The sequence below is a fragment of the Cebus imitator genome, unplaced genomic scaffold (genome assembly GCF_001604975.1).
Source record: "Cebus imitator isolate Cc_AM_T3 unplaced genomic scaffold, Cebus_imitator-1.0 Scaffold264, whole genome shotgun sequence".
NCBI classification, from domain to species: domain Eukaryota; kingdom Metazoa; phylum Chordata; class Mammalia; order Primates; family Cebidae; genus Cebus; species Cebus imitator.
The window spans coordinates 2,712,901-2,735,463 of NW_016107579.1; the positions used below are offsets into that span (position 1 = coordinate 2,712,901).

The 22,563-nt window shown below is 36.2% G+C and overlaps 1 protein-coding gene across 3 annotated transcripts in view; it reads left to right on the forward strand.

Annotated features, from left to right (window-relative positions):
- Positions 1–22,563, forward strand: part of PTPN4 (protein tyrosine phosphatase non-receptor type 4) — a 219,111-nt gene that overhangs the window by 131,082 nt on the left and 65,466 nt on the right. For all 3 annotated transcript variants that reach the window (XM_017500262.2, XM_017500263.2, XM_037728403.1), the window contains one exon: positions 8,629–8,717. In XM_017500262.2, the coding sequence (XP_017355751.1) occupies positions 8,629–8,717 (89 nt within the window). The remainder of the gene's footprint in view (positions 1–8,628; positions 8,718–22,563) is intronic.

The following is a 22,563-nucleotide window of genomic DNA, read 5'->3' on the forward strand; positions in this document are numbered from 1 at the left end:
TTTTTTTGCTGGAGAATTATTGTATTCCTTTGAAAATGTTATATTTTCTTGCTGTTTCATGTTCCCTGTGTGGTTATATTGATATCTGCACGTCTGAGTTGCTTCTTCTTATATTTGAATTTGCTTTTGTAGAGGAGGGTGGATGTATCGATGGTTTGGGTTGAGTAGGGTACGTAGGCTTCGATTCTGGGTACATGAAGTAATATGGTCTCATTTATAGACATTGTAGATATAGCAGTGAGTAAAGTAGATAAAATTCAACCCTCTCAAAGCTTGCATTCTGGGGGGCAGGAAACAAAACTTTAAATGAACAATAATGGGTATATCAGAGTATGTACTATTTTATTCCATTAAAGTTCAGTAACTGGCAAAATACCAATCTATATTGATGGAAGTCAGAATAAGAGTCAATTCTGGAGAAATGTTTATTAACTGCAAGGCCCACGAGGGATCTTTTCTGGATTTTTCAAAATATTCTACCTGTTGGTTTATTATGGCTATGTTGGAGTGTAAATAGGTTTGTGTGTGTGTATGTGTGTAAAATTTTGAATTTTACATTTAAGAATTGTGCATTTTACTGTACAGTACTTAAGTTCTTTAAAAAAATTAAGTAGGTAATATGTCAGATATTAATAGAAGCTGTAAAGAAAAATTAAGCTGAGAAAGGGGAATTAAGACAAATGGGGTAACAGGTTAGGTTTCACTGAGAAGGTAAACAGATCTGAAGGACCCATGCAAACATCTGGGAGGAGATTACTCTAAGCAGAGGAAAAAGCAATGAAGCAGTGAATATAGCAGTTCAAATAATAGCTAAGAGTTTAGTATGGCTTTTGTAGTGTGAGCAAGGAGAGGGGAAAGTGTTAGGAGATGAGGTCAAGGCAGACAAGAACTTCCTAAGTTTTTTTTTTTGTTTGTTTGTTTGTTTGTTTGAGACAGGGTCTTGCTTTCTCAGCCAGGCTGGAGTACATTAGTGCAATCTTAGCTCACTGCAGCCTCAGTCTATTGGGCTCAAGTGATCCTCCCACATAGCCTTCCAAGTAGGTGGGACCACAGGTATGTGCCACCAAGCTGGCTGAATTTTTTTTTTTTTTTTTTTTTTAAGTAGAGATGGAGTATTGCTGTATTGCTCAGGCTGATCTCAAACTTCTGAGCTCAAGCAGTCCTACCTGCCTCAGCCTCCGAAGGTGCTGGGATTATAGACATGAGCCACCACATCTTTATAAAACATTTTAAGGACTTCAGCTTTTAATTATAAACAAAACCATTAGAGAGGTTTTAGGCAATAAAAGACATGTTGTGGTTTACATTTTTAAAATATAACAATGGCTTTGAGAGTATGCTATAAGATACTAAAGGAGCAGACCGTTACAGTGATCCAGGTGAAAGGTAGTGGTTCTTGTAGTAGTGGGGTGGTAAACAATAATCAGATTTTGAATATATTTTGAATATGGAAGTGACAGCGTTTACTGATGTACTGGTTATGGGGTGTGAAAAAAAAGGATTTGGTAATTATTCCATAGCTTTTGGCCTGAACTTTTACTAAGTTGGGAAAGACCTGGGAGAAGCTGATTAGTAGGAACATGAGTGAAGAATTTGTCTTGGGACATGTTAAATTTGAAGAGACATAAATCCTAATGAAGGAGGGGTAGACCATTCAATTTATGGACTTGGAGTTCAGAGGAAAAGTCTGGACTAGAAATACACTTGGGAATTATTAGGCTATAGTTAGTATTTAAAATCATGAGATGAGAGCACTGAGGGAGTAAATTTGGTAAACAATGAAGAGAATAGGTCCTCAAAGTTGGAACACTTCAATGTTTAGAATTTGAAGAGATGAAGAAGAACCAGGGAAGGAGACCAAGAAGGAGCAGTCATTCAGAAAGGTGAGCCTTTCTATCAAAGACACAATTATGTGTCTCTGAAGCCAAGTAAATCAGGAGCAGTGAGCTTTGTCAGATGATGCTGTTAGGTCAAATAAAATGAGGACACAGAACTGGATTAGAAAAGTGGAGGTCACTGGTGACTTTTCAAGAGCAGTTTTGGAGTTGCAGTGATGGCCAAAGAGTGATGAGAGATACGAAGAAAAACTGAGAGCAGTAATTTTGAGGGCTTTTGCTCTACAGGACGCAGATAATAATAATAGGAAATACCTATATAGCATTTACTACATGCCTGCCATCCTTCCTAGGGCTTTATATGTATTAATCCCATTTAATCCTTATAACAGCCTTGTGAGGCAGGAGTATTATTATCTCCACTTTACAGATGAGGAAAATGAGACATGGAAAAGTTAAGTAACTTGACCATACCATCCCTATTTCTGTATTAAGAGCCAATTTATAGCTTCTTTCCAAAACCTCACTTTTAACCTGCATGTATTTGAAGACTTTTTGACAGATCCATTAAAATAATCAAATAATTTACAAATGTAATCTCTTGGAACAGAGAAAGAACGATTTTGTCAGATTGGAGCTATACATATGATTTTATCCATGTCACCCTACTGTACTCAGATCACACTGGTTTTCTATAATTCTGATCTGTGCTTTCTCTCATTGTGACATAGCATTATTTTATTTTTTGTCAACCATCTTTCTATATCAAGCATCTTTATGAGAGCATCAGTAGATCACTAATTGTCTTCAGTTTTACTGAATAATTTGTTTGCATTCTCATAGTCACTCCATTAGGCCTATGTAAAGCACAGAAACATTTTTTCATCATAAATGAATGTATAAGCCTACTTAAGGCCTTATGCCTAACTACATTAAAAATATACGGACATGAAAACTTTAAAGAAATGACATATTGGAAAAGAACATACTGCTACAGGGTAAAAGAAAATAAATTCAACATATATTACAGAAAAATTTTTTAATATTCATATTTTATAAAAAGTTTCCCCAAAGGAATAATTTTTTAAAAACTTGCCAATAGAAACATATGGCATACAGATATAATAAACTTTTCACAGGAGAAATATAGGTGACTAACATTGTACAATTGTTGTCACTAATAATGAAAACAAGAAGGTACTGATTTTATCAGATTAGCAAAAGCTCAAAGGATTAAAATTTTTGATAATGAGTATGGGAAAGTGGACACTAACACATTGTTGAAATATAAATCTGTACAAATCTTTTGCGGGGGCAAATATTAATATGATCTTTGATCACTTCCATTACTGAAACTCCATCCTTTAAAGTATTTATACATGTGATAGAAAAACTTGTATAAACATAAAGATATAGGAGAATATACGCCAAAGTATTAATAGTGGTTATCTCTGGGAATAAGGGAAAGAGGCAGGGAAGGTGAGGAGGGGAGTGTTTGACTTCTTATTTGATATTTGAAATTGTTGTATATTGTTTTGAAATTGTTTTATAATTAAAAGTAATTAAGAAAATTACTTTAACGGCTGTCTCCGCCACTTAAAATTACTTTTTATGCACATTATAACATTGAGTGGGTTTGGGTTATTGTACTGTTAACATGTGACAATAGAGAGGTCAGAATATATAAGTACCCTAGCTAATTAGTTTGCGTATAGAGTAGTAGTCTCCAGAAGAAAGGAGGGGATGGCGTTCTGTACACCACAAGAGAAGGTGAAATGAGCAACTGGGATATGTGCAGAAAATGTTAGCGCATCCATTTGTATTCAGCTTAAATATCATTTTTTCTGGCTCTTTTTAAACATACTATTATAAAATAAGACACAGACAAGTGTATATATATATACATCTTACTGAATTATTGTAAGGCAGACATCCTTGTAACTACCACCCAGTGCAAGTAGAAGAATGTTGCCAGCTACTCTAGAAGCCTTTTCCCAATAACAGCTCCTTCCTACATACTATTTTTTTTCATGATTTTTATTACCTAAGTGTGCCTTCCTAGAAACTATAGCTTGGTCTTGCTGTTGTTTAGTGTGTTTTATTTGACACAGAGTAACTAAGATCTCTCTTTTTAATCTATAGGTTGTTCCTTCTTCTCTTGTATTTAGAATGTACCTGTAAAGCACTGGACTATTTCACCTGTAGTTTCTTACAGTCTGGATTTTACTTGATCACATATTTATAATGTAATTCAACATGATTTGCTGTTCTCTGCATTTTCTGCAGATTGACAGCTTGTTCTAGAGGCATGTTCAGATTCAAGATTGATCTCTGTTATGTTCTTTTTTCAGGTGGTGCATAATGCCTGGGTTTTGCTCTTATTCTATGCTAGCAGCCATTTATGCTGTACGCCTAGATCCATTAATTTATTGGAGGCTGCAAAACGGAGACGTCTTAATATTTTTTTATTTTATTTATTTGCTGGAATGATTTTATAAGGGGCCATTTTCTTTCTTTTACTATTCAGTTACCCAATGGTATAGTTCATATAGAAAAGGCATGGAAAAGAATATTTGATTCTTTCCTTTTATTTACCTGGTTTTCAAGGTAATGAATATGAAGTGGCAGATTAGATGTTACTGATAGGATTTAATACAGTAAAATTATTCTCCTTATTAAAGCTCAAACTAGCCCATCTTTGGTCGCAAGGTGGGTTGTGTCTATTTTTGGCTCCTAACCTTTTTTTCTTGAAACAGGGTCTCACTCTGTCGCCCAGGCTGGAGTACAGTGGTGCAATCCCAGCTCACTGCTTCCTGGGTACAAGTGATTATCCCACCTCGGCCTCTTAAGTAGCCGGACTACAGGTGCACACTACCACATTCAACTAATTTTTATTTTATTTTGGTAGAGACAGGGTTTCTCTATGTTGGCAAGTCTGGTCTCAAACTCCTGACTTCAAGTGATTTGCCCACCTCAGCCTTCTGAAGTGCTGGGATTACAAGCATGAGTCACTGCACCCAGCCTCTTAAATCCTTTTAATCCCTGAGCCACTGCACCCAGCTTCCTAAATCCTTTTAAGATGACCTTATTCTAGCCTTTGATAGCTATCTAGGTTGGTTTTTTTGTTTGTTTGTTTTCTGTTTTTCTTCTGAGATGGCGTCTTGCTCTATAGCCCAGGCTAAAGCGCAGTGGCACGATCTCGACTTACTGCAACTTCCACCTCCTGAGTCCCAGTTCAAGCAGTTCTTTTGCCTCAGCCTCCCAAGTACCTGGGATTACAGGCATGCGCCACCATGCCCAACTAATTTTTGTATTTTTAGTAGAGATGGGGTTTCACCATGTTGGCCAGGCTGGTCATGACCTTGTGATCTGCCCACCTCAGCCTCCCAAAGTGCTGGGATTACAGGCGTGTTTTTAAGATGTTTTGCCACAGACATGGAATTATCCATTTCTCAAAGAAGCCCCTTTAATGGAAAATGATATTTCAGAAATCTCAGTGTAGGTGCCAAGGATGCTTATTCCTACTGCATTGGTAATTGTTTCTAGGCTTTTTAAGCATATAGAGTTGGGATCTATCTATACTAGTTTCTATATATCTATATTGAGATACACAGAATATTTTGGTTCTTAGGGCTCGAGGAATTCTAGAATGCACATATCCTATAATTACTTATTTGCTTTATCCTATCCTATATTGAAAATAGTGCTTATAATTACCATGTCAGTTATTACTAGAGCAATTAAAATTTTTAACTTTTAAAATTTGTATCTCCCTTTTCCTTTCTTTTTTCGTAGTTGCTCTGAATTTACATTGTCAAATCATATAGTCACTGCATATTATAAATTCTCCCCTTGAATTATCATTTAATCTTAGTTCCAAAGGTAACTACATAGTTAAAGCTCATCACAAATCTTTATAATCTGATTTTATATCAAACATCTCCAGTAATATGACTGCCTAAGTGTAAGCATAAAAGTACCATCAGAAATCCAATAACTTATTTGAGAAGTAAGCTCTTTGAAGGAATATGAAATGATGTAATGGTTCATTGATATTCCAAGTGTGATCCACAGACTGTTGCCGTTCTGTAAATCTTAGTTGCTCCATGAAGAGACACATACAGCAATTAAGTGTAAGATTTAGCTACTTTTATAGCAGTCTGACATAAAGCATGTTAGCGCATATTTTTCAAAAGCATCAGTAGCTAACTGATTGGGAACTTAAGCAACAAAAACAACAAAACATAACTGATCCTTTACCACATGTAATTTGAAAGACACTGTTATGCACAGTCTTAGCCCTTATCTGTATAAAAATTAGGTCTTTCAGATAAGTGGTTTAAGAAACAGATAAATATGAGAGAAACATGCAGATGTGGTCTAATAAAGTTTTTAGAGAGAAAACAGATGTAATCTAGACTTTGGTATGGCTTGGCTTGATTTGGCAGAGAGATATGAAGAAGGCATGAGAACACTATTAACATGGAATTGTGGGCACACAAAACACATCATAAAATTGGCCTGGCTAGAGTAGAAGATTTTTACTAGTTAGAGAGGGGAGATTAAATGGGGATGGTTGTATAAAGGCCTTGGATGCCAGCTAAACAGCTAAGACATTTTCATACAGACCATAATAGGGAGCAATTTATTCCGCAAAAGAATACAGGGTACTTTTTTCTTTGCCTAGGAACTCAGTAAATAGCTGCATTCTTTGTTACTTGGGTTCTAGTGAGTAATTTATTTGTTAAATTTATAGTACAGTAGTAAATAATAAGTGATATAAAGAAAAGCAAAGTAAGATATTTTGAATTAAGTTGGTCAAAGTGTATTTTTCTAGACATTGGAATTAACAACATACGTGTCCATGAAGACTATAATACTTCTTCTCTTGTTTTATCTTACCCATGTCTAGGAATGCCTTGGGAACTGCCACTTTAGTCTAGATATCTATAATTTGAAACTTGAGTTCCTGCATATTTCTGAACATGTTATTTTTTAAACTTGTTTTTCTACTAACATTGTATCTTGATTGGTTTATCTGTTTATTGGGTTTGGTATACCTCTCTAATGGTATTAGCTTTCCGCAAATACTTGGTGATCTTTGTTTATGTACTCTCTTTTGTATTTGTGATTTCTTGGTTGCGGATGCTATTTCTCTTTACTGTAGTCTGCCTTACCTGATGGTTAAGATGGGAAGGAATATGAAGCCAGCTACAGTTTGCCTGTAGTTTGCCTCTTTCAATTTGGGGATTACCTTTAATTCTAAAGTTTGGACCTACTGTCCACAATAGCTGTTTTAGACAGGCATCACACTTTTATTTCCTCTAGTGGAATCCAGTTGGAGTGGGATTGTGGGATTGTAAGGAGCTAATTCCCGCAGCTGCTCCCTACCTGATTATCCTGACAGTAATTTGCAGGCCCTCTCAATTTTTCTATCCATCATATCTGAACATACCTGAAAATTTCGTTTCTGTTTTTAACTCCACATAGAGTAGTCTCTTTCCTACAGTTTGGGCTGTGGTTTCATGAACTTTTTTTCCCTCAGTAAATCTAGTCTTACCACTTTATGCCTTAGGATTTCTCAAGATGTCTGGTCCACTGATAACATGTTCATATGTTATAGATTGTTTTTTAAGTGTTACAGATTCTTTTACTTTTTGTATATCTTCTCTAATGTTTCATGAAGTTGGAAGCAGATAGGCTAGTAGGAGTATATATTTACCCTTCCATCATTTAGGCTCAGTCTCACATCTTGATCCAAACTTCTAATTGATGTCCTTTAAAACATGATTTTTAACACTCTGATAGTAGTGTACTGAAATAATGTTGATTATTGTTAGTCAAAAAAAAGCAGCCATGCAAATTAATATACACTGTTGCATTTAACCAATTATGCATTATCTTACCTAACAGCTTAATAAGATTTTACTTCATTAGATGTTGTTGATACTGTAAAGTATTTGTTCTAAGGAGACAATGATAAAATTTAGTTCATATTTCACTAATAAGTTCTATCTTCTGATTAAATGAATGGTAGGTGGTAAAAGCATGCCTTCTATATTAGATTACTTGTAGAATCTTTTAAATAAGCAAAATGGTTTCAAGGTAGATTAGCATCTAAGAAATGTATTTTTGTTCTACCCATTCTCTCATTAATGTAGATCAGCATTCAAATTGGGTAATTTACTATGAAAACACTTATTCTTCAGTGTACAGTTCAAATTTTATTCTCTGGGGTCTTCTAAGCCCTCTAAGAATTGTTCTCTATTGTATACTCTCATAATGTTTCTAATGTATTATGTTAGTTGTTGGATTTCTTATTATGTTGTAAATATCGCTTTATTGGGCTCCCCTTCACCAAACCCTGGACTCCTCCGTGTTTTATTCATGTTTGTATTGTTAGCATCACATCTACTTGGTAAATAGATTGTAATCGTTTTAGGAATGGTAGAATGAATACTCTAAGTCATCATTCTACCAAAGGAAAAGGTCTATGATTCCTAGATTCTAGGTTCCTACTCCAAAGAGTCAGTTCTAGTCATAAATTGTGGAAAGTCCGTTTTGCTTTAGATAATGTATTTTAATAACACATTTCAGTTTGGTTTAAAGTTTGTTCTTTATTTTTATGTGGTAACAACTACCATTTGGGTTTCTAATCAGTATGCAATTCTTTGTAACCTTTGAAAATGCCATGTTTAGTTTAAAAAATAAAAATGAATCCTATTTTAAAAATATATCTCTAACAAAGCCCATTAATTTAGATTTATCATGTTTTTATTCATTTTTTTTGAAGGATCAGAGTAACAATGAAATTATGATTGGAGTGATGTCAGGAGGAATTCTGATTTATAAGAACAGGGTACGAATGAATACATTTGCATGGTAAGAACATCCATTGATACTTTTATGTTTACCACTGTATTACCAAATATAATAATTTATATTAAAAACAGTGGCTGTTGAACTATTTTAATGTTGTCGTTTTACTTGTGAGATAAACTTTATACTTTATCCCACTTAGAATCTACTGGAAGACATCAAAATAATTTATTTCAAAATTACTTATTAAAAATTATTGCTTATGAATTTTATGGAATTTTTGAGAGATGATCAGAGCTTTCCAGTCTTTTTAACAGAGATTTGCCCCCAGGGCAAACTATTTTACCAACGTCTAACCATTGTGGGTTTTATCAGAGTCTGACCAAAGTGGGAGAATGAGAATACCCAATTTAGACCCCTCCTGCTTTCTTATCTCACCTAAGGATGGGTTGACCTAAGGATGGGTTGACCGAAGAAGTACTGAAGATCACAGCCAGGAGACACAGACCACTAAACCACTAAGACCTAATTACAGGATGAAAGAATGATTCCTCTCTATCCCACACCTTACTGCCATGTCAACATGGCTCATAAATAATAACAGGGAATCACAACTAAAATAACTGTAAGGCTTAGATTATTTAGGAGTCCCTTAGGGAAACCCAAAGACAACAGGGATGTGAAAAACAAAGATACCAGCGAAAATTATAACTTCTGGCATTTACAGTTTGTTTACACAAACATTAAACATAGCCTTATGCCTTGCCGGGTAAGCATAATGCTTCACACCAAAGGCATATTTACTTCTTTCTTTTACCCAATGTATCATATCCAGCATTTAGCAAAAAATTACAAGACATGTCAAAAGGTAGTAAACACAATTTGAAGAAACAAAGCAAGGATGAGAAACAGACCCAGATATGGAAGAAATTTTGGAAGTATTATACTAGAAATTTAAAATAACTATAATTAATATACTAAGGGAAAAATATATGGAAAACGTGTATAACATACAAGAACAGGTGGAAATGTAAGCACAGAGATGGAAACCTTTTGAGAAAGAATTAAATAGGAATGCTAAAAATCAAAAGCATTACAACAGAAATGAAGAATGCTTTTGGTCTTATCAGTAGATTATACACGAGAAAAAAATGAGTGAACTTAAAGATATGTCAGTAGAAACTTCAAAAACTGAAAAGTTAAGGGAGAAAGGAATGAAAGAACAATATTTAAGACATATAATGGAAATAAAGAGAGAAAAGAACAGAAGAAATATCTGAAAAACTAGCTGCTGACAGTTTTCCAAAATTCCTGACAGCCATCGAATCACAGAATCAGAAAGTTCAGAGAACACCTAGCAGGTCAAATAACCAAAAAATCCACACCTGTACATAAGATAGTCACATTGCAGATAATCAGAAAATCTTTTATAAAGGAAAATATAGACCGGGTGCAGTGGCTCACGCCTGCAATTCCAGCACTTTGGGAGGCTAGGGTGGGCACCTCACGAGGTCAAGACATTGAGACCATCCTGGCCAACATGGTGAAAACTCATCTCTACTAAAAATACAAAAATTAGCTGGGCGTGGTGGCATGCCCCTATAGTCCCAGCTACTCGGTAGGCTGAGGCAGGAGAATCGCTTGAACCCAGGAGGCGGAGGTTGCAGTGAGTGGAGATCGTGCCACCTCACTCCAGCCTGGCGGCAGAGCAAGACTCCGTCTCAAAAAAAAAGGGGGGCGGATAAAAAGCACATTTAGCACAGAGGAACAAGGATTAAAAAATACGTTATATTTCTCTTCAGTAACTACGTAAGCAAGAAGAAACTAGAGTGAAATATTTTGGTTATTAAAGTGTTGAAAGAAAAAAGCCACCAACCTAGAAGTCTGTAGCAAAGTTATCCTTCAGAAGTGAAAGAGAAGTAAAGACTTTCACACACACAAACAGAAATTGTTGGAATTTGTTGCCAATAGACCTGCTTTGTGACAAATGTTAAAAGAAGTTCTTCACAGAAAGGGAAAATAATATAAGGTAGGAATCTGTATCTACAGAAAGAAAAGGAGAGAGGGGACTTCAAGGTGACTGACCAGAGTCACAGAGGCCCTTGTATCTTCCACAAAGAAGGACCAAATCAGCATATAGGTAAACACACAATGAATAGGAAATTTAAAAGAGAACAGAAGAATTTAGCAAGGAAGTGACAGGGAACCTCTGAGACACAGGAGAGGGAAGCAAAGTAGCCAGCCTAGCCATGATCACCTGAGAGCCAGGAAGAATTGCCCATTGCAAGGAAAAGGTAAGGGAGAGATCCTCAATAGTTCACATTTGCACCAAAGATTACTGCAGTCCTACTTATGAGAAAGCCCCTTGGCTCTCATGGGCCTTGAGACTAGGATAGGGAGCTCCCTGAAGACCACACCATGGTATTGTTTCAGAGAGGGAGTGTGCACTCCCTCTACACACCTGAGATCCAGACAGTTGCAACACAGTGCCATTTTCAGAGCTCAGCCACCATCGGAATACATCCTGCAGTGCGGCCCAGTAGCCCCTGCATTTCCACATCTCTCAGACCCCACTGACAACCCCCCATGTCCAGACAGAGAGCTGCGAAGTTGCAACACTAATTGCACCCAGTGTGTAGCTAGGTCCTCGACTGTCTCATGTAGTGTCCTTCACCCTGCGGAATGGGCAGTGCAGTGTGCCAGGGAGGCTGTCCCCATCATAAAGGGAGATGAAGCATGTGCTTACCACAGCCTTGGAGTTGCCTGCACAGGAACATTATCATTGACAGCAACTCACATCCTCCAGCAGCAAGACCACTGTACAGCTGGACGTGCCTTCAGGGGCCTAAGGACTGGTCTACCTCAGCACACCTTCCAAGGACATGAACATTTACATGCCCTGCCCACCATCACCATTGGTAACATCCAGGGCCTGAAGACAGGACAATTCCAGCTGCTGGCACCTGTATATGTCATTCAGGAACCTAGAGATTGACCTATCCCACTTAAAACTGTGAGGGCCCTCACACAACATCCAAGAGCCTGAGGCTAGATATGCCTCACCCTTAGCCACCACGTCCCAGCGCATTTGGGGTCTGGGCATTGGCTGGCCATACCTGCAGCTACTAGCACACACACACACCTTTCAGGGGCTCAATAATGGACCTACCTTGCCTGACACTGGCATCTGTGGCACTTCCCAGGGGCTCAGGGACTAGCCTCATCCACCCTACCTCTACCACTACTGTCCCCCACATGCACAGCTCAGGACCACAAGGGATAGCCCACCTATACTACTGATACCACACATACCACCTGGACACCCAAAAACTGGCATGCCCAGCCTGCAGTCACTACAACTGGTGCCCACAAACCAGCCTTCCTGGCATTTCCCCCAGTACAGCTTTACTACAGCCACTACAGCCTCCACAACCTGAGCTACTGAGGAACTCACAGACACCTCTGACACTGATTAAAGCCAAATAAATTATGTGAAGACTATGCTGCTGCACCCACCCAGAACCAAAGTCAGAGCATGCTATCCAGCCAACACTATAGGTACATCACAAGAAAAAGTTTGTTCTTATGACAGCCAATTCATAAAATTGGAAGACGCACCTGTTACACGAGATGTGCAGTTGTTAAGGATAGAAGAAATGATAAAATGAAATGCCTGAAAAATAAAATAATGATATTAAAGAAATGCAATGAGATAGAAAACAGCTTGACAGTACAAAGATATCAAGAAAACAATAATCTGAATGAGAAATTCAGCCAAGACATATTTTTTTAAAAAGCCAACAAATCTTGGAACTGAGTTCAGAGAATGAAATAAAAACTACAATAGAAAGCATCAACAATAGACTAGATTAAGTGGTAAAAGTCATTTCTGAACTTGAATACAGGTCTTTGGAAATAATCTAGTCATTTTTTAAAAGGATGAAAAAGCCCAAATGACAGATAGAACACTGTAAAGCAACCAAATATTTGAATTTTTGAAAATTTCAGAAGAGTCAGGAAAAGGCATTTAAAAAAAACCTATTTAAGAAAATACTAGTTGAAAGCTTCCCAACTCTTGCAAGTAGTAGAGACATGAAGATACCAGAAGCTTAAGGAACCTCACAGAGATTCAACCCAAAAAAGTCTCCTTCAAGGCACTTTGTAGTCAAATGAAAGAAGTCTAAAAAGAACATGAGGAAAGCATCAAGTCATGTATAAGGGAATCCTCATTAGACCAATGGCAGATTCCTAATCAGAAACCTTACCAGCCAGGAGCAAATATGGTGACATATTCAAAGTGCAGATAAACCAATAAAAATGCTGACTGAGGATACATTACCCAGCAAATCTGTCCTTCAAAAATGAAGTAGAAATAAACCCTTTCTCAGGCAAAATCTAAGGGAATTCATCACCACTATATGGATCCTATAAGAAATGCTTGAGGGAGTCCTGCATCTGGAAGTGAAAGAATACTGTGTACCATCATGAAAACACATGAAACATGAAGTTTTCATGTATTGTATAACATTTTATGTTTTTATGAAATTATAAAATTTTAAAATTTATAAAAGTATAAAATTTGCTAATAGAGCAGATATATGTAGAGTAGATGAGAAAAAGAAAGGAGTCAAAGGTTATTACTCCAAAANAAAAAAAAAAAAAAATAAGGGAAGCAATAAGAGAGGATGAAATGAATAAAGGATGTACAAAACAATCAGAAAATAGCAAAATGGCAAGAATAAATCTTCACATATCACTTAACATTGAATTTATATGGCTTAAATTCCAATTAAAACTTAGACACTGGCTGAATGGATGTAAAAAATCAAGACCCAGCCGGGCACAGTGGCTCACACCTGTAATCCCAGCACTTTGGGAGGCCGAGGCAGGCGGATCACCTGAGGTCAGGAATTCAAGAACAGCCTGGCCAATGGGTCATGCCCCATCTCTGCCAAAAATACAAAAGTTAGCCGGGCATAGTGGTGGACGCCTATAATCCCAGCTACTTGGGAGGCTGAGGCAGAGGTTGCAGTGAGCTGAGGTTGCGCCATTGCATTCCAGCCTGGGCAACAGGAGCAAAACTCCGTCTCAAAAAAAAAAAATCAAGACCCAATTCTATGCTACCTACAAGAAACTCACTTCACCTATAAAAGCACAATAGACTAAATGTAAAGGGAAGGGAAAATGCCATGTAAATTTACATTTACATTTACCAAAATCATACAGTAGCAGTTATTTTAGATAAAATATTAAAAAGCATAAAAAGAGACAAGGTCAATATCAAATGTTAAAGGGATCAATTCAGCAAAAGGATATAACAATTGTAAATATGTACCTAACACTCAAGCACTCAGATATATGAAGTTAATATTATTAAAGATAAAGAGACAGACTCCAATACAATAGTAGTTGGAGACTTCAACACCCCACATTCACCATTAGACAGATCATCTAGACAGAAAACAAACATTGGACTTAGTCTACACTGTAGACCAAAAGGAACCTAATAAACATGTAAAGAATATTTAATCCAGCAGCTGCAGAATATGCATTCTTCACCTCAGCACATGGAACATTCTTCAGGAGAGACCATATGTTAGGCCACAAAATAAGTCTCAACAAAATTTTAAAATAGCAATTATATCCAGTATCTTCTCAGACTATGATGTAATAAAACTAGAAATCAATGACAAGGGACTTTGGAAACTGCAAATACATGGAAATTAAACAAAACTCTCCTGAATGACCATTGGGTCAATTAAGAAATTAAGACAAATCAAAAAATTTCTCTGAACAATTGAAAACAGTAACATAACATAACATTACTAGAACCTTTGAAATACAGCAATAGCGTTGCTAAGAGGGCTGTTTATAGCAATAAATGCCTACATAAAAAAAGTAGAAAGAGTCCAAATAAACAGTTTAATGATGCATCTCAAGAAACTAGAAAAGCAAAAACAAACCAAGCCCCAAATTTAGTAGAAGAAAAAACAATAAAGATCGGAACATAAATAGAGACTAAAAATAATACAAAGCGTAAACAAATTGAAACTTGTATTTTTTGAAGTGATAAAAATCAACAACAAAGAAAAAACTAGCCAGGTATGGTGGCACATTCCTGTAGTCCTGGGTAGTCAGGAGACTTGAGTTAGGAGGATCACTTGCTCTCAGGAGTTCAAGGCATCAATGAGCTATGATTGTACCACTGAACTCATCTGGGCAGATGATGAGACCATGTCTCTACAGAATGAAAGAAAGGAGGCCAGGTGTGGTGGCTGTAATCCCAACACTTTGAGAGGCCAATACGGAAGGATTCCCAGAGCCCAGGAGTTCAAAACCAGCCCAGGCAACATAGTGGGAGCACATCTCTACAAGAAATTTAAAGATTAGCTAGACATACTAGTACATGCCTATGGTCCCAGCTACTCAGGAGGCTAAGGTGAGAGGATTGCGGCAGCCGAGGAGGTTGAGGCTACAGTGCCACTGCACTCCAGCCTGGGGGACAGTTTGAGATTTGCCTGAAAAAAAAAAAAAAAAAAAAAAAAAAAAAAAAAAAAAAAAAAAAAAAAAAAAAAAAAAAAAAAAAAAAAAAAAAAAACTATAGGCAGTATCCCTAATGAACATAGATGCAAAATTCCTCAACAAAATATTAGCATAACAAATTCAGTAATACATAAAAAAGATACACCATAATCAAGTGGAGTTTATTTCCAAGATTCAAGGTAGTTTAACCTATACAAATCAGTAAATATAATACTTTATGTCAGTAAATTGAAACCCAGAAACCATACATTCATCTCGATAGACACATAAGAAGCATTTAATAAAATTCAACATCTTCTCAAGTAAAAACTCTCAACAAATTAGGTGTAGGAGAAGCATATCTTGACACAATCAAGCCCATGAATGACAGATCTACAGCTAACATCATACAGAACAGGTCAAAGCTGAAAACGTTTCTTCAAAGAACTGAAAGAAGATAGGACGCCCACACTGACCACTCTTATTCGGCATAGTACTAGAAGTCCTAGCCAGAGCAGTCAGGAAAGAGCATCAGTATAGGAAAACAGGGAGTCAAACTGTTCCTCTTTGCAGAAAGCCTGATCATAAAGGACAGCCTAAAGACTCCACTAAAAGTCTCTTAAAACTATTAAGTGAATTTAGTTAAGTTGCAGGAAACAGATTAATGAACAAAAATTAGTCACATTTCTATATACTAATAATAGCTGGAAAAGAAATCAAGAATGCAATCACCTTTACGATACCTACCAAATACTATACTTAACCAAGGATATGAAAGATCTCTACAACAAAACTACAAAATACTGATGGGAAAAAATTGAAGAGAACATAAAAAAGTAGCAAAACATCCCAAACTCATGAATTAGAAAAATTAATATTGTGAAAATGACCATACTACTCAAAGCATTCTACAGATTCAATACAACATCTGTCAAAATACCAGTGATAGAGAAAAAGCAATCCTAAAAGTAGCTCACACTTGTAATCCTAGTGCTTTTGGAGGCCAAGGCAGGAGGACTGCTTGAGGTCAGGCATTTAATACCAGCCTACACAACATGGCAAGATCTTGTCTCTATAAAAAATATGTTTAAAAATTAGCTGGGGATAGTGGCATGTACTTGTAGTCCTAGCTACTTGGGAGGCTGAGGTGGGAGGATCACTTGAGCCTAGCACTTAAAGGTTACAGTGGGCTATGATCATACCACTGTACTTAAGCCTGGATGGCACAGAGAGACCCTGTCTCTATTAAGAAAAAAAAAAAATATGGAACCCTAAAAGATCCCAAATAGCTGAAACAATACTGAGTCAAGAGAACAAAGATGGAAGACTTCAAATTATCCTGTGAAGCTATAGTATTCACAACAGCATGGTATTAGCATAAAAGTAGACACATAGACCAACAGAACAGAATAGGGAACACAGGAATAAATCCATGTATTTACAGCCAACTGAATTTTGACAAGGAACATACAGTGGAGAACAGGTATTCTTTTCCATAAATGGTACTGAGAAAACTGGATATCTATTGCAAAAGAATGGAACCAGACCTTTATGTCACTATATACAAAAATTAGCTCCAAATGGATTAGAGAGTTACATGTAAGACCTGACATTATAAAACTGCTAAATGAACATAGAGGAAATGCTTCAGAACATTGATCTAGGCAAAGATTTTATGGGTAGGTCTTTAAAAGTACAGGCAACAAAAACAAAAATAGTCAAATGGGACTGTATCAAACTAAAAAGCTTTTATACAGCAAAGGAAACAGTCGACAGAGTATAGAGACAACCTATAAAATTGGAGAAAATATTTGCAAATTATACCTCCAACAAGGGCCTAGTATCCAGAATAACAAGGAACTAAACAGCAAAAACCAGCCTAATAATTCATTTTAAAGAATAGACATTTTTCAAAAAAAGACATGCAAATGGTCAAATTGAAGGTTTTTATAAATTCAAACTTTCTAATTATATATGTTATGGTGTTAGTGATCTTTGATGGTAGTATTGTAATTGTTTTGGTATGCCACGAACCACACCCGTATAAGATAGCAAACTTAAGTGATAGATATTGTATTAGTGTTTGTTCTTTCTGCCTCACTGACTGTTTGTTTCCATCTCTCTTCCTCTCCTTGGAACTCCCTGTTCTGTGAGACACAACAATATAGAAATTAGATCAATTAACCCTTCAGTGGTCTGTAAGTGATCTCTTGCAAGGAAGAGTTGCACTTCTGTCACTTTGAATAAAAAGTTAGAAATGATTAAGTTTAGTGAGGAAGGCATGTCAAAAGCCAAGACAGACAAACATCTAGGCCTCTTGCACCAATTAGCCAAGATGTGAATGCAAAGGAAAAGTTCTTGAAGGAATTGAAAGTATTACACCATTTAACACCCAAATGATACAAAAGTGAAACAGCCTTATTGTTGATATGGAGAGTATTTTAGTGGTATTGATAGATCAGACCAGCCACAACTTTCCCTTAAGACAAAGCTTAATCCAGAGCAAGGCCCTAATTCTCTTTAATTATATGAAGACTAAGAAGAGAGGTGAGAAAGCCGCAGAAGAAAAGTTTAAAGCTAGCACAGGTTGGTTCTTGAGGCTTAAGGAAGGAAGCCGTCTCCATACATAAAAGTTCAAAGTGAAGCAGCAAGTTATACAGAATATCTAGCTAAGTGATGAATGGCTACACTAAACAACAGGTTTTCAGTGTAGACAAAATAGTCTACACTGTTGGAAGAAGATGCCATCTAGGAACTGTCGTAGATGAAGTTAATACCTGACTTCAGTGTTTCAAAGGACTGACTGACTCTTTTGTTACCGAATAAAGTTGAAGCCAGAGCTCATTTACCAATCTCTAAATGCTAGGTCCTAAGTCTACCCTATTTGTATTCTAGAAGTGGAAGGTCAAAGCCTGGATGAACACACAACTGTTTACAGCATGGTTTACTGAGTATTTTAAGCCCACTGTTAAGTCTTACCTCTCAGAAAAAGATTTCTTTTCTGAATATTACTGCCCATTGACAAAGAATGCACCTTGCCACCCACGAGCTCTATTAGAGATGGCAAGGAAGTTGATGTTTTCATGCATGCTGTCACAATATGAATTCTGTAGCTGATGGATCAAGGAGTGATTTTGACTTTCAAGTCTTTTTTTTTTTTTTTTTTTTGAGACGGAGTTTCACTCTTGTTACCCAGGCTGGAGTGCAATGGCGCGATCTCGGCTCACCGCAACCTCCGCCTCCTGGGTTCAGGCAATTCTCCTGCTTCAGCCTCCTGAGTAGCTGGGATTACAGGCACGTGCCACCATGCCCAGCTAATTTTTTGTATTTTTAGTAGAGACGGGGTTTCACCATGTTGACCAGGATGGTCTCGATCTCTTGACCTCGTGATCCACCCGCCTCGGCCTCCCAAAGTGCTGGGATTACAGGCTTGAGCCACCGCGCCCGGCCTCAAGTCTTTTTTAAGAAATATATTTGTAAGGTTGTAGTGGCCATTGAGGATGATTTCTCTGATGGATCTGGGAAAAGTAAATTGAAAACCTTTTGAAAAGGCTTTACCATTCTAGATGTCATTGAGAACATTTTTGATTCATGGTAGAAGGTCAGAGTAGCAACGTTAACTGGAATTTGGAAGAAATTGATTCCAACCCTCATAGATGACTTTGAGGGGCTTAAGACTTCAGTGGAGTAAGTAACTATATATGGGGTGGAAATAGCAAGAGAACTCTTATTAGAAGTCGAGTCTGAAGATGGGGTAGGGGATGAATTGCTGCAATCTCATGATAAAACTTGAATAGATGAGGATTTGCTTCTTATGGATGAGTGAAGAAAGTGATTTTTTTAAGGTGTAATCTACTATTGGTGAAGATGCTATGAGCATTGTTTAAATGACAACAAAGGATATAGACTTCATGATAAAGCAGCAGCAGGGTCAAGAGGATTGACTGTTTTGAAAGAAGTTATATTGTAGGTAAATACTATCAATAGCATTTAGCATCACATGCCACAGAAAAATTCTTTATGAAAGGAAAAGGAAGAGTCAATTGATGCAGCAAACTTCATTTTTGTCTTATTTCTTTAATTGCTACAGCAAACTTCAGCAACCACCACCCTGGTCAGTCAGCAGCCATCAATATTGTGTCAAGACCCAACTCTGAGGGCTCAGATGATTATTAGAATTTTTTACAAACTACTATGATTTTTTATTATACACATTGTTTTTAGGAATGTTGTTTTTATTATAGTATATTGAACTCTTAATAGACTACAGTATAGTGTAACCATAACTTTTATATGTACTAAGAAACCAAAAAATTCTATGACTCCTTATATTGCAGTATTTGTTTTATTGTGATAGTCTGGAACTAAGCCCTCAGTATCTCTAAATTAGGTTTGACTGTACCAATATCCAGAATGAAAGGGGATAACATTACAGACCCTACATACATTAAAAGCAATAAAATAATACTGTGAGCAGATTTGAATGTTTGAATATTGATATGGTTTGGCTTTGTGTGTAACCCCCTTTCCCCCTGTAAGTCTCACCTTGAGTTTTGTAATCTCTGTGATGTGTCAAGAGTGGGACCAGGTGGAGTTAATTGAATCACGGGAACAGTTTTCCCAATTCTCTTCTCATAATAATGAACGAGTCTCATGAGATCTGATGGTTTTATAAGTGTCTGGCATTTCCCCTGCTTGCACTTCTCCCTCCTGCTGCCTTGTGAAGAAGGTACCTTTCTTCCCCTTTGCCTTCTGCTATGAGTGCAGATTTCCTGAGGCCTCCCCAGCCATGCTGAACTGTGAGTCAATTAAACCTCTTTCCCCAATAAATTAACCAGCCTTGGGCATGTCTTTATTAGCAGTGTGAGAATGGACTAATACAAATATCATGAATAAATTTCACAACATAGATTAAATGTGCAGATTCCTTGAAAGATACAAATAAAAAAATAACCAGAGAAGAAAACTTGAATAGATCTGTATCAATTAAAGAAACTGAAATTGTAGTTAGAAACCTTTTGACCATTAGAATTCTAGGCCCCTTATTGTGAATTCTATCAAACATTTAAAGTAGAAGTAAGGCCAATTCTACATAAGCTCTTTTAGACAATAAAGAAAGAAGGAACATGATTTACGTAATTATTACCTTAATGTTAAAACCAGACTAAGACCCTACAAGGAGAGAAAACTGCAGTTACTCATGAACATAGATGCAAAAATACTTTATAAAAGTTTAGCAAATTGTATTCAGTAATATATAAAAACGACAATTCATTATGTTCAAATGGGGGTTATTTTAAGAATATAAGATTGCTTTAACATCTGAAAGTCAAGTCGTATAATTAACTGTATTATAATAACATAGAAAAACTATTTGAGCATTTCAACAGATGCAGAAAAATAATTTGATAAAATTGACCATTCATGATAAAAAAAAATAGAGACATAGCTAACGATAAATAAGAGGTATTTTCCCATTTTGATTAAGGGCATGTACAGAAAATCTGCTAATATTATACAAAATGGTGACAGTCTCAGTGCTTTTTATGAAGATCAGGAAGATATATGCTTCATCTCACTGCTTCTCCTCAGCTTTGTACAGCAGGTCCTTACCAGTGTTTTAAAATAAGAAAAAGGAAAAAGAAAAGGCATACAGATTGGGAAGAAAAATATATAATGGCTTTCTTTGTAGATTAAGAATATACATATAGATATAGATATAGATAGATAGATTGGCTGAAAATAGATGAGAAAGGTGTACCATGCAAGCAGTAAGCATTAAGGAGACTAGAATGACTGTATTATTATTATACATACAGTGCTCCAACCAGTTTAGAAAACTGTTCTGTAGTTTCTTAAAAAGTTAAAAATATATCTACCATGTGACCTAGCTGTTTCATTCCTACCTAGTATTTAACCAACAGAAACTAAAGCAAATGTTCGTACAAAGATTTGCACACATCTTTTCAAAGTGACTTTATTTGTAATAGCCAAAAACTAGAAACAGATATTTATCATGAAGTGATGGCTATTTCCATCCATGTTGTGGTATATCATAGAATGGAATGCTCCTATGCAGATGAATCTCTAAATAATTAATCAGTGACAGACGGCAAATGAAGAAAAATACATAACTGTATGCTTCCATTTATATAAATTCTAGAAATTCAAACCAATCTGTAGGGACATAAAGTTGATCAGTGGCTATATAGGCAGGATGGGTTGCTATGTTGGAATTCTAGAGGAGGATTACAGTGTGGCAGAAGGAATATTTTGGAAGTGATAGATATGTTCACTATCTTTACTGTCATGATGGTTTGATAAGTACATACATGTGTCACAATTACCAAAGTATATACTTTATGTGCATTTTACATGTCAATTATAGATAATAAAATGCTTAAAAGGGAAAATGAAAAGATTCATTGGTGGTATAATGGTGAACCTAGCTGCCTTCTAAAACCATGGTTATCAGTAAAACAGTTTAAAATAGTTATATGATTACATAATTGGCATTCCAGTAGAAACACAGAAAACTTTGGACAAATAGCTTTTTTTTAACATACATGGATATATCCATGTCTGTTAATTATTATCAAAATTATAAATGTGCTGGATATTCACATTGAAAACATGAAACTTAATTTTTAAACAACTTTATTGATAAAATCTGCATACCATAAATTTGCCTAATAAAGTATACAGTTTAGTGGTTTGTAGTATAGTTTCAGGGCAACATCACCATAATCTAATTTTGAATCTTTTTATTACCCCTGAAAGATAACCTTTTGAATTATTAGGAGTCACTCCCTGTCCCCTTTTCTGCTTTTCATTTACTGGAAGTCCTAGGCAATCACTAATCACTTTCTTTCTCTACAGATATGCCTATCCTTTATATTGTATTAATATTGAAGGAGATCATATACTATGTGGTCTTTTGTGATTGTTTTTTTCATTCATTTTTGAGGTTCATCCATGTTGTAGTATGTATTGGTTTTGCTTTCCCCTTTATTGCTGAATAATTTTCCATTTTATGGTTATACCACATTTTGATAACCAGTTCACCAGTATTTTCCACTTTTTGGCTAGTAAGAATTACGTTGCTCTAAATATTTGTGTGCAAGTTTTTGTGTGGGCATATGTTTTCATTTTTCTCGAGTGTATATATCTAGGAGTGGAATACTTCGGTTTGCTAAAATGTTTTCAAATGTGGCTGCATCATTTTATGTTCTCACCAGCATTGCATGTGGGTTTAATTTCTCCATATTCTCACCAGCACTTGTTATCTTTATTTTTTATTATAACCATTCTAGTGGGTATAAAGTAGTATTTCATTGTAGTTTTGTTTGCATTCCCCTGCTAGCTAATGATAATGAGTATCTTTTCA